The 12,832-nt window shown below is 38.9% G+C and overlaps 1 protein-coding gene across 2 annotated transcripts in view; it reads right to left on the reverse strand.

The window, feature by feature from the left end:
- Positions 1-585: 585 nt before the first annotated feature.
- LOC132970535 (glutathione hydrolase-like YwrD proenzyme) overlaps positions 586-12,832 on the reverse strand; it is a 12,737-nt gene continuing 490 nt past the window's right edge. The window contains exons 2-12 of one of the 2 annotated variants that reach the window (XM_061034456.1): positions 11,105-11,258; positions 10,869-11,022; positions 9,675-9,881; positions 5,983-6,135; positions 5,819-5,906; positions 5,013-5,184; positions 3,080-3,167; positions 2,471-2,653; positions 2,268-2,352; positions 1,820-1,915; positions 586-737 (exon numbers count right to left, since the gene is read on the reverse strand). In XM_061034456.1, coding sequence (XP_060890439.1) covers positions 592-737; positions 1,820-1,915; positions 2,268-2,352; positions 2,471-2,653; positions 3,080-3,167; positions 5,013-5,184; positions 5,819-5,906; positions 5,983-6,135; positions 9,675-9,881; positions 10,869-11,022; positions 11,105-11,258 — 1,526 coding nt within the window. In that variant the 3' untranslated portion in view covers positions 586-591. Of the gene's footprint in view, positions 738-1,819; positions 1,916-2,267; positions 2,353-2,470; positions 2,654-3,079; positions 3,237-5,012; positions 5,185-5,818; positions 5,907-5,982; positions 6,136-9,674; positions 9,882-10,868; positions 11,023-11,104; positions 11,259-12,832 lie in introns of both variants that reach the window. The other variant, XM_061034455.1, reaches the window with a different exon arrangement.

Raw genomic sequence — 12,832 nt, forward strand, 5'->3', positions numbered from 1 at the left:
CAGGTGTTAAAGGGGCCAGCTGAGGAGAACAGCTCCAGATGTTTCTCTACACGTTGTGCTGCATTGCACAATGTGAAGTCCCAGACAGGGACACCAATATTACGCCACTGAAGAATCATTATGAACATGGGCGGTTCTAGGCAGGGGCCAACAGGGGCCAGTGCCCCTGTAACACTGAGATTGGCCCCCCCTGTGGCCACCCCTCCAAAAGGAAGAGCCCCCCTCATAACACATGCACAGTATTTGACTCAACAACCGGACTCACAATCTAGTATTAAATACTGTTACTGAAACAAATATAAATGATGGTATTTTATGATGTGCGCTATTATTTGGAATAATATATTTTGAAAGCGATCATCTTTGTCTATTTTTCACCTGGGTTTAATGTTCCCCTCTGACAAAACAACTGTAAACACAGTAAAAGTGGTCTAGAACCGCCACTGATTATGAATGTACAAATACGTAATAAAAGCGGAGATTTGTTACGGCATGGGTTTCAAATGTGTTTAAACAACATACAACACTTAAAGTTCTTGTTTTTCATATACAGAGATTTACCTTCTGAAAGCTTTGTGACCATGTGTGTGTCTAGTATCCCTGAGCACATCCATCCCCGCGCGGATCTGATCCCGCCCACAGAACCCTGGACTGGGTATCAGTTTGACTGACAGATGGGTTCCACCAATCACCGACTGTGATGATTTGTCCACGCCCAAACTGAGACCTTTTGTGGCCTGTGTGTTCAAACAGACAAATATCAATAAATATACACAGAGTCCATTTAATTATCTTCTCTTTTGTTCCTTTTTTGCTGGATAAACCAAATTATGCCACATCTCATTAGCATGTCAAGTTCATAATATATATATAAATAAAATACATGTAAAATTTGAACGGGGTTTCCCTTTCAAAGTCAAGCTGTAACCTGTTGTGTAGTTGTAGACTGCTGTCTGTAAGACGTGTGTTGTATACTCATCTCTCATGCTACACACAGTGTGCACGTCCACACTGCTGCCATGTTAACTTGTGTTTGTGGCTGTCGTAAAAGCATTTGTGAAACTTTCATCCTGTTCATTTTAATCCGAGAACGGCAGGCGACTGGCTGGTCACGGTTTGACCATGATCCAATTCCAGTCACCAGCCGGTCGATCAGTTCACTTCTAGTTTTTTTAAGTCTCTTGTTTGGCATTTTGTTGTTTTGTTTTTGGAGCCCAATATGAAAGGGGGTGGATAGCCAAGAGTTCAGCAACTTGAATAAGCCCATTGCAAAACAAAGCAGCCTAATATAATTCAAAGTGGTGAGTCACGTGAACCCTCATATAAAAGTTAAAAATAGGATATTTTACCATGGGGCTTAATGGGGATATACACTCTCAAAGTTAGCCAGCCTCAAGTGGCTCAGGAGCTGTAGTTATTGTTGCCATAACCAAACCAAAGATGCTGCTTGGTTCAAAACTCCTAAGAAAACTCAGAGACCCTGTCAGCTTACAGAAGCTGAATGATGCATGACAGGGAGGAGGAACAAAATAAACACAACTGAAACAACTGGCTACATGGAAACTGCATGCCGTTTAATTCTAATTAAAATTAATCATCAAAAGTAAACCCCAAGAGTTAAGGTGATGCTATTAAAACTCATCATCAATACAAACTAGCAGCTCGTACCACTGCTTGTAAACCATGTTCTTTCCTTCTTGTGCTAGATTTCCAAATGAATGGGAGAATGATCTTCTTTTAAGACATACTTAACATGTAAAGATATCCATACAGCTTCTTTAAACTGCAGCTGTGTAAATTAAGAAATAAAAGAAGGTACCTGTGATTGGCCAGTTGACTCTGTGGCCTCGTCTTCTCAGCTCCTCGGCGACCTCCTGATCGACCCCCTCCTCCAGATTGACCAACCATTCTTCAGCTGGACACACAGAATGTATCATCAGTGCAGGTGTCAAATCAAGTATCTCCTCGGTAAATGTCTCTCTGAGTCATCACTGTCTACTAAAGAGTGAGAAGCGTCAGTCCTGCCAGCTGTGCTGTCGTCAGATTTGTTGTCGCTGCTTATTTGGAAGTCACTTAAACGTCTTTAGATCACAGTCATGCTGGTGCTTAAGGGCGACATCTACTGGATCAAAAAGTTGCACATTCTTCCTTTAAACACAATTTCAGTTACAGTTTTACAATGTTATCTAGCATAACCTGTGTGTGTGTGTGTGTGTGTGTGTGTGTGTGTGTGTGTGTGTGTGTGTGTTTAGTTTGGAGGAGCATACTTTTGTGTTCGTACTGTACAAAGACTCTTGGTGCATCCAGAGCTTGTTGAGGATTCATCCCAAACTCCAACATGTTTAACAAAACCTAAAAAAACAAACAAGAAATATTTTAGTTGAACTCCTGACCCCAAATTAAATTAAGGTTACAGTCAAGTCATTTTGAATTCCTTCTTATGACTAGAAACATATACTGTCCATTTTACCTGCACGTGTCCTTGCGGTTGCATAAAACCCCCCATCACCCCCAGTGCAGCGAGCAGTCGGGGTTTCTGTGATGTGGTAGCAGAGTCAGTGAGAAGTGCGGGTATTATAGTGTGATACGGCCGCTTTCCACCTGCTACACAGTTGACGTGGTTACGATGCAGAGAAAAGCAGGCGCCTCGGTTCTTAGAGGAAAAAGATGTCACATAAACAGTCACACTATTAATTATTATTTTCAACCTGACATTTCGTTTTGTGTTGTTGTTTTTTTTTTTTTGTGAATATCACAGGCAGGTGAACGAAGTCTGTGGAAATGCATGCTGACTTAATGCTGCAACACGTCTCTCTTCAGGTTTGGTCCATAATTGATTTTTCAGAAAGTTTCCATGTTGGCACAATCATTTACATAGACACACACAAAGCACAAGCACACCATACATTCCAGCTCATCACAGATAATGTTACCATGCAAAACCCCTTCATAAAATCTCTTCATTCACGCCTGGTGTTTTACATTTACCATTCTGGTCTTGGCTCAATTATTTATCAGATGTTGTCAGCTTAATGCACATACTGCTACCTCACAGGCAAACAAAAAACCACCCTCAGACCTGTAGTGAGAATCCACAGTCCTTAGGGACCAGCCCGCTTCCAAAGCCCATGTAGTTGCTGTTGACAAATGAACAGGCGTTGCCGTCGCTGTCAATCACACAGAAATAGACCGTGTCACTTCCTGTTGTCAGGCCGGGCTCTACTTCTTTCATGGCCCTGAAAAAACACACACACAAAATAAAAACATACGTGAAGCCCTGATTTTCAGATTTTTTGCTGTTTTCCCTTTTGATTATTACAAAAAGTTAGAGAATCAGAGAAAAGTGACACCCAGAGAGAAAAAGGAAATTATAAACTGATAAAAAGAAAAAGCTACAAGAAAACTTATTATGACATGAATCTCTGAATCCTTTATATGACACAATTTGATTCTACTACGTATTTATTGGGTTCTTTAAGAAATAGTTTGACATATTTTGGGAAACACACTTATGTCCTTCTTTTTTTTTCTTCTGACTTTGATAACAAAAACCAGTATGATAATACCATTAAATACCATTACGATCATGTTTGTACAGTAAATGTAAAGTTTCAGAGCAGTAAACTGAACATGAGAAACCTGTGTTTTTGTTTTGTTTGTTTTGGAAAGGATTAGAAACTCACTTCCTGATATCACCAGATCTTCCTCCACTACTTGATATGTTTATTATATGTAAGGAATTTTATTGATGAGAGACATGAGACTCAGATTCACATTAAATGTAGAGCGGGTTGAATCACAAAGGTCGAGTCTGAGAATGTTATTAAGGTTGTTTTGGTGATTATTATTAAATTATTATATTTATATATTATTATTATTATTATTATTATATATTATTATTATTATTATTATTATTATTATTATTATTATTATATTATATATTATTATTAGATATTATAATTATAATTATTATATTATATATTATATTATTATTATTATTATTATTATATTATATATTATATATTATTATTATTATTATTATTATATTATATATTATTATTATTATATTATATATTATTATTATTATTATTATTATTATATTATATATTATTATTATTATTATTATTATATTATATATTATTATTATTATATTATATATTATTATTATTATTATTATTATTATATTATATATTATTATTATTATTATTATTATTATTATTATTATATTATATATTATTATTATTATTATATGTTTGTATAACTTTTGATGTGTCTTGTTGGTGAGCTTTTCATATTTATTTACAGCAGGGGTCATCAACTGCTTTTTTCTTGACATTCACTGTGGGGTGCGGACTTTAAAATATGCTTGTACATAAGCCTGACAGACGTTTGTGTCAGAGGGGAAATGTAATTTCTCCCATTAACCTAATGTGAGTATTTCAGCCTTGTGATTTTATTTTTATGTTTATTGTTTAATCACCCGAGATTATTTATATTATGGGGCACGGATGGGAAGCTTTGGGGAGCCAGATGTGGGCCGCCAATTGATGACCACTGATTTACAGGTTTCTACAAACACGTGCTTAATGTTATAAATTATATTTATGTGCTTTGTCATTTAGTTTGCTTGTGTGAAAAAGTGTGGGACTGGTTTATGTATTTGTGTCTGTGTTATATGATGCAGTAACACCTCAGTAATTAAAGTTACTTTGTTTGTTATTCAATCATTATGTTGTATTATATTTTATAGTCAGTCCGTCTGTTTGTCTTAAAGCTCATAAAGTTCAAAGTCCACAGAACTGACCAGTAAATACTTGTTAATGCTAAAATACAGACAGCCAGACGGCGGGGCATGAAGGGAGGGACATTAAGGTTACAGGGAAGTAAAAGTCCACAGTCCTATCTAAAGTCAACAGAGCACAACTGGTACACACTGGCACTAACAGACACACACAGACACACAGAAACACACACACACACACACACACACACACACACACACACACACACACCTGTCCATGCTGATGTGCTGCGCTCGCTGATGGCTGTAGCTTTTGTCCAGTAAGGTTTCTAAGGGGATGGTAGCATGGTCTGGGTCGCCCAGGTGACTCATAGCATCACTTGACGCCAAGCGTACAGCCTCCACAAGTACATGGATGTAGTCAGAGCTGTTATGGACTGCAGCTACACACAAAAAGACACAAACAATACAACCCAGCTGAATGATCCTTTGACCGGTCAGAGCTGCAAATGATGATCAAAAATAAACTCTATGATCAAAAAAAATATTCTCTATTGTGATTACAGGAGCTTTTAAAGGACAGAAGATAAATACATCTCTATATAAATAAATGGAAATCATGAATATGTAATTGCATACATTATATTTATGTAAAAAAATGTGTAATTTATCATTTTTAAAGTCAATATTTGTACTTGTTTTTACTAAAAACATTTTACAGTTAAGGAGTTTTTCCTGTAACGGCTCAAGTACCTGCTTTACTGTGCAGGATCAGGGTTAAAGGAATTATGCTTAAGGTGCTCAGACACTGTATTATAACATTTGAAAATCACAGCATTAAGAGTAATCCATAGATTGTGAGTAGTTTTCATGGAAAAAAAAAGCTTCATTTACAGTATTTCAAATGAAATGTTTCAGTGGTTTGAGCAGAACAAAAAGAGCAATCCACCTCAATGCCAGCAGAGATGTAGAGAGAGAATATTACTGGGTTTTTATTTATTCTTTTTGTTTATTTAAATCACCAAACTAGTGTTAATAAGTGAGATTCTCTAGTGGTATGCATCGCTGTGCCAGTACCTTTGAGAGGGAAGTTCTCCAGGATGTTGAGCAGCAGCAGGGCAGCCAATCCCTGACTGTTAGGAGGAGGCTCCCACAGACGCACACCCTGCACACACAAAGGAGTCATTCCCTCTGTCATCGACTGAAAAAGAAATCTGAGCGTCTACGGTTGCTGACCTCACCTTGTATTCAGTGCTCATGGGGGTGATGACCTCACTGTCGTGTCTGCCGAGGTCATCCAGGGTCATGACTCCTCCGTTTTGGTCGACAATATCGACAATGGCTTGTGCGATTCTGCCCTGGTAGAAAGCGGGTTTGCCGTGCTTGCCGAGCTCCTGTTGAAACATCGGCCAATCAATCAATTAATCAATCAGTAGAAATCAAATAAAACTAAAGAAGAGAAAACAAAAATGTAAAAAAAAGTTGTTTTTCCTTTTTGTAAAGCCTCTTTAAAGAGTTTGAAAGAAGTGTCTGTGATATGTCCACCTTTATGTACATATCACAGACATTATGTGTGTTTGTGTGTGTGTGTGTGTGTGTGTGTGTGTGTGTGTGTGTGTGTGTGTGTGTGTGTGTGTGTGTGTGTGTGTGTGTGTGTGTGTGTGTGTGTATGTGTGACCTTTCAACACCAGGAAGTAACACACTGTCATCACTGAGGAATGACCATTATGATGCCATGGAAAACATCCACCAATGAGGCGGAAGTCACTGCTATTGTTTCTACTGTGTCAGGGTGTGTGTGTGTGTGTGTGTGTGTGTGTGTGTGTGTGTGTGTGTGTGCCTGTGTGTGCATGTATGCATTGATCTATATGGGCGTACCTGGAAGTGTTCCTGCATTTGAACGTGACTGAAGAATGAGTGTTTGGTGTAATAATTCAGAAGAGCATCGACCACTGCGTGCTTAAACAGTGAAACACAAACAGACGGACAGATAGGCACACAACGGGGTCAGCCGTTACTGAAGTGAAGTCTCAAAGACAGGAAATTACAGAATGAGTGTGGCTTTATTGTCTCTATGGTCTACACCAGTGGTTCTCAAACTATGGTACGCGTACCACCGGTGGTACGTGGGCTCCCTGTGGTGGTACGCAAAGAAATCTCCACAATATAAAAAACAAACCTAAAGCATAAAACAACATTTTTTTTTTGTCGTACTCTTATCTTATCTGTCTTGTATCTATTGGGTTGTATTTATATCAAATGTGTTTCCCCTCTAAATGAATCTAGTTTTTGCAACAAACAACTTTAATCTGCTCGATTATGCTCGCACACAGACATAAACAACAACAGGAGTGCGCCTCGCGTTTTGAAAAGTTCCACTCGATATTCTGTTATAGTTCAGTACTGAAACAACAGCAAGCAGCTGCAGGCCTGCATTAACAGAATACTGTACATTTACATTTTTAAAACGGAGCCAGGACAAGCTTCAGTTTTGATGCATGTACGGACAGCGGACCTTATCGCTCCCCCTCCCTCTATCTCTCTCTCTCTGTAGCTCTGAAGCTGATGTGATTCTGCTCTCTTTTGATGTCTTAACACTCTGCAGGAGTCGAGAGGGATTTTTTTTAAGGCAGTTTTTGAACACAGAGACTTATAATAAAGCGGCTCTGGTTGCACCGAGCCTGCGGAGCACGCGCCTGCACTCTCACGCGCGCTCTCTCTCTCTCTCTCTCTCTCTCTCGCTCTCTCTCAGGCATGCAGCAATTTTATGAATAAATGAAAAATTTAATGAGAACAGCTCGGAAATATACTTGGGCCCAGGTATCCTGTTTGTGTGGGAAACACTGGAGACTAAATATTTCCAAACAGGTTGTTGGTATAAAGTTGTCATTTTTATTGTTCTACACTTTTGTGTGTTCAAGTTCTAGCGCTCGCCCTTATTAGGCCTACAGTGTGGCTGCCAGCAGTCAATAATAAATAATATTCTTTTTATGAATTAATTTGCCTCTTGCATGAAATGTGTGTTGAAATAGGCCTACAGTGTATTTTAAAGTCTACCATAATGGTGGTACTTATATATTTTCGGAGGTGGTACGCAGTCTAAAAAGTTTGAGAACCACTGGTCTACACAACAAAAGTCAGGATCTCACATACAAATGACAGACAAGAAATGTTAAAGGGAGAAAAAGAACTTGCAGAAAAAGTGCCACCTCACTAAAGTAGGGCTAAATGGAGAGTCAAAAAAAAACACCAGTTCAGTTCAGTTTCATAGGAAACTTGTGATTTAAAGCTCTAAGATATGCTGCTTTCAATGTGTAAATATTTATATTTTCCCTAAAAATGTCACAATTATTATGTTAATTTATCAAATTACCTACATGCCACCATCAAGGTAACAGCTCTGTGAGCCTTTGAGATGAACTAAATGTTATAAATCAGTAAATCAGTCATACTGTTTGTATAGACACAGTTGGCATCAAGGGGCTCGCCCAGGAAACATCACCTCTGTTTGGCACTGAGGGCAGAAAACAAACCACTAGCCACAACGCTGAAGAGCTGCTGCACCACAAATAAACCAAAAAATCTAAAAACTGGAGTTTTATTTTTTACCAAAATGAAGAACAGGCAGCAAGCCATCCGGCGGGCGGACGAGCTTAGCCCCCCGTGAGATCCAAAATATAAACATGTTTATGTCTGGAGTCAGCACTTCAGTACAGTTTACTTTAACGTTTCCTTATCAAAACAGTTTTCTTTCAGGGGGACTATCAATGTTGGATTATCTGGTTAAAAGGCAAGTGAACTGGATACGTTTTGCAAACTGAGTCGCATCTGTTGAACTCTAATATTGGAATAATATTACAGAAAGAAGTGCAGAAGTTAATCTGTTCTGCAAGTGTGGTGAGTTATTTGGGGGTGTTTATTTTGTCTTTACTGGATTAGACAGCTATAGAGAGAAAGGAAATGTTGGGAGGTGAAGGTAGGGGATGACATGCAGCAAATGGCCGCCGACGGATTTGAACCAACGGCTGCTGCAACAAGGACTATAGCCTCTGTACATTGGGCGCACGCTCTAACCACTGAGCTAAACCTGCCTCCCAGTCTAGATGTTTTAAATGTAGCCAACATTTTCAAGCATGTTAAACCGTAAAGAATTCCCTTGATGGCCCTTTTTTATAAAGATTTTTGGGCTTATTTACATTGATTGATAGGACAGCTGAAGATAATGTGGGGAGAGAGAGTGAAGGATGACATGCACCAGGACCAGTAGACTGTAGCCTCTGTTCAAGGGACACCAACTGAGCTAGACCAGCACCCCTTAAAGTCAGATTTATGAAGCACACAATCAAAAGAAAAACAGAGATTCCATTTTTTCTTAAAATCTTTTTTTTGTTTCTGGTCTTCTTCTCCCCTCTAATCCTTACATCTTTTTATTTTTATTTAAATCGTTCTTGACTTTTCCTTCTGCCTTCCATCAAGTCCTTCACATCTGTATCCGTCCTCTCCTCCTCTCTCTTTTAATCTCCTCACTCTTCCATGTATTTCATCTCTCAGACTGCCTCCTTTTCCCCCTTTGTCCTGTTTCACTCCCTCCTCTTCATTTGCTTTTTGCCTGTTAAATGCCTTTAGTATTTTCCCCATCCCCGCTCAATGTGCACCCCTCCCTCTCTTGTTTTTCTTGCACATTCATTCTAATGCATTAATGGGTTCAGGGTTAATAACTTATAATTCCTCCAGGTCTATTCGAGGTCTTCTCATGTGGAGGGCTAAATTGAGTTCAGAGAAAGCAAACAACCTCTGGGAGGAGGTGAAACGTGTTTATTTGTTTCTCTGATGTTGGGCATTGTTGCGTTTCCTCTGTTCAGGGAAACCTGACCAAGAGCTCCCCACATAACCTATTAATATGTGTTTTACCTTTTACGTTTCATGGACTTACCCTCAGGGTCTGGGCAAGCGAAGGATTTCTGAATACTTGTCCACATTTAGGTGCTTGACCATCGATGAGCAGGTCTCCACCCAGTTCCTTCCCATCACTTCTCAGAGCAGCAACCCAGTTCGCCCAGTGGCGAGCTGCAACCTCTGCGACAGGAAACCCCGCCTCTGCTAGCTCCACCGCCCCGCTCAGCACCTCCCGCAAGGACAGCTGAGGAAACAAGCGAGAGGAAACACGCGAGTAGTAACTCACAGGAAATCTCTCCGAGCAGGAAGTGTGAGTCATTGTTTTGAGGGAGAAAAAAAAGATGTTGAGATGACGGTCATTTTCTTTGAGGGTTTTCCAGACAGAAAGAAAAATCAGATAAATGTTATGAATCCGTGTGAGTCAGAGGGAACTCTGCACAATGTGGTGTCTAGGAAATCCCTTTAATATGTACTGCTCACTTCTATTTTAGTTGATGACCTAATAAAACAAAGAGTTGTGAACTAGATTTGACCTTGTTCCTTTGGCAGTGAGTAGGAACAGCTGTTATAGTAATGTAGTGCGTATCTTAAGAATTAGAAGGTAAAGGGTCAGATTCCAGTATTAAGAAGTTTTTACTTCTTCATCACTTTTTTAAATATAGCGCTCTAAAAATGACATACACATACCAGCTGCCTCGCTGCATCACTACTACGGGAATCCTTATGGTTGCGTCATTCATGGAATAAAGTGCGATGACCAAAGACGTTTTTTTTACGAGGCAGTTGTGGCTCAGAGGTAAAGTCTGCCGTATCTCAACCGGAAGTTGCTGCCGCTGCTTCGACAGCTGTGTGTGAATGTGTTTGAAAGGATTGGTTAACACCGATGGACACTTTACATGATAGCAGCCTCTTCAATGGTTGGGTGTGACCTTCTGTGTAAAAGCGCTTTGAGTATTCTACAGTCTAGAGAAATCGCTATACAAGCTAAATCTCATTTAACATTTTATCTTTAAAGTCAACGCTTTCATCCTCAAGGATCACAGTCACACCGGCTGTTCATCCTTAAGAGTACAGTGCAAGTGCTTCACAGTTTTTACATTTTCAGTCACATATTTTTGGACCCTGTTGAAACCCCTTCCAGATGGTTAAGTTTGTAAGCTCCTCTAACACTTTGTTTTTATTCGATCTTATTCATACCCATGATTCTACACACACAGAAACACAAACACACCTTGTGACTACCGAACAGCTGCACCGTATCACACCAGCATGCAGGGGCCCCTGGTACGGTGACATTCAGGGCATCAAAAGGTGGAGGAGGGGTCTCTGCAGCGTAGCCACGTCCTTCCAGGTAGTCCAGAGTCTGAGCTACGGGTGAGCGACCGCTGAGGATACAGAGAAAAGCTCAGCAAAACACTCCGTGTTATCGAGGCACAAAAAAAAGGCAGAAAGAGAAGAGTTGACCACCTGCCGTTGATGCCTCTGATCTCTCCCGTGTTTCTGTTGAAGAACAAGCAGAAGGCGTCTCCGCCCGGACCCGTGCTGCACGGTTCGGTTATTGCCAGTGCTGCTGCTATGGCAACCGCGGCATCTGCAGCATTACCACCACGCTTCAGGATGTCTGGACAACGGAAGAAAACATAGTAATGTATCGTTAATGTTGATGATTCGTAGGGGCTTTACTGATGTTGAGGAACGTCATCAGTGTACGCTTTAACTGAATTTAGTTTTGATGGTTCACTGGAAATATCTGGATTTTTAGAAGTCCAGTCAAACAAAAAAAGCTGAAGCTCAGGTACATTGTTTCAGTTAAACTGAATGTTCCTTTTTTTATAAGCTACGTCTCGATAACATGCATTTAAAGGTCTGACAGCACTAAGCTGAAGAATTACTTGTCGACTACGTAGCTATCATGTTTCCCTCTTTATTTTCTGTCTTAATGTTTCCTTTTCCCTTTGTCACAATAGAATAGAACAGAATATCTTTATTGTTATTATACAATTGTACAAACACACGAAATTATTTGGCTTCACCTTAAAGTGCACACACATACAAGCATCCACAACTAAAAACAACAAAAAGAAGAAAATAATAAAAAAGAAACTCTCATTCAGGTAACATGGGCAATGTATGGTAGGAGTTATTTACAGGTAGTAGCATAACAGAATATAAATAAATATTGCAGAAATATAAATTAAATATTGCACAGTATGAAATGTAAAATGTTAAATATTGCAGAAATGATGTCGACGTCTTGTGTAAAGATCTTTGAATTGCCTTGATGCTGAAATGTATTATAGAAATAAACTTGCCTCGCCTTCCGATGAATTTTTCAGGTTAATTCATATTTTTCCAGAATTAAATTTAGTGTACTTCAAACATCTCTCCTAATAATGTGTTTCTGGTATTTAGTGGTGTGATATATTGAAGAGAATGCATTAGTTGAAGTGATACACAATTATTTCATGTCTCCCAATAACAACTTAAGGACATGTATGTCTAACATAGAAACTCATTTTTCTGCTGTGTATTGTTTTAATGTGTAAATCTACATTAGTAAATGTTTAACATTGTGTATAGAGGGAGCCTGGAGTGTAATGTATATTCATACGGTAATATTGTTGCTCTATGAAATATGGAATATAAACATATAGAAAGTATAAAATAGTTTATAACTATAGTCTGGGGTATAGTCAGGCTGTGGTCTTCCAAGCGGGCGGCCCGGGTTCGAATCCAGCCTGTGGCTCCTTTCCCGCATGTCATTCCCCTCTCTCTCTCTCTCTCGCTCTGATTTCTGACTCTATCCACTCTCCTGTCTCTCCATTAAAGGCACAAAAATAAATCTAATAACTATAGTCTGACTATAATTAATCATTTATGCAAGCTTTTCATTTATTTTATGTTTTTTCCTTTTATTGTTTTGATTTTGGTTAACTGACAACTGTTTTCTGTTTTGTGAAATTAGGTTACTTTGTTTTGTTTTTTTGCAGCTATTCTTGTTTTGATATACTTATAAATGAAATGTTCAAAGGGTAGGCATAAGGCTTCATCCTACACCTTTTCAGCCATTGTTTTATTATTATTATTATTATTATTATTGTTCGTGTATGTTTTATGCTTTGTGTATGGACCGAAATAAATATTTTGTCAGATTAGTATTGTTTTAGCCTACTTACTGGTATTATTGGTCATTTT

Source organism: Labrus mixtus, chromosome 3, assembly GCF_963584025.1.
Source record: "Labrus mixtus chromosome 3, fLabMix1.1, whole genome shotgun sequence".
Taxonomy (NCBI): Eukaryota; Metazoa; Chordata; class Actinopteri; order Labriformes; family Labridae; genus Labrus; species Labrus mixtus.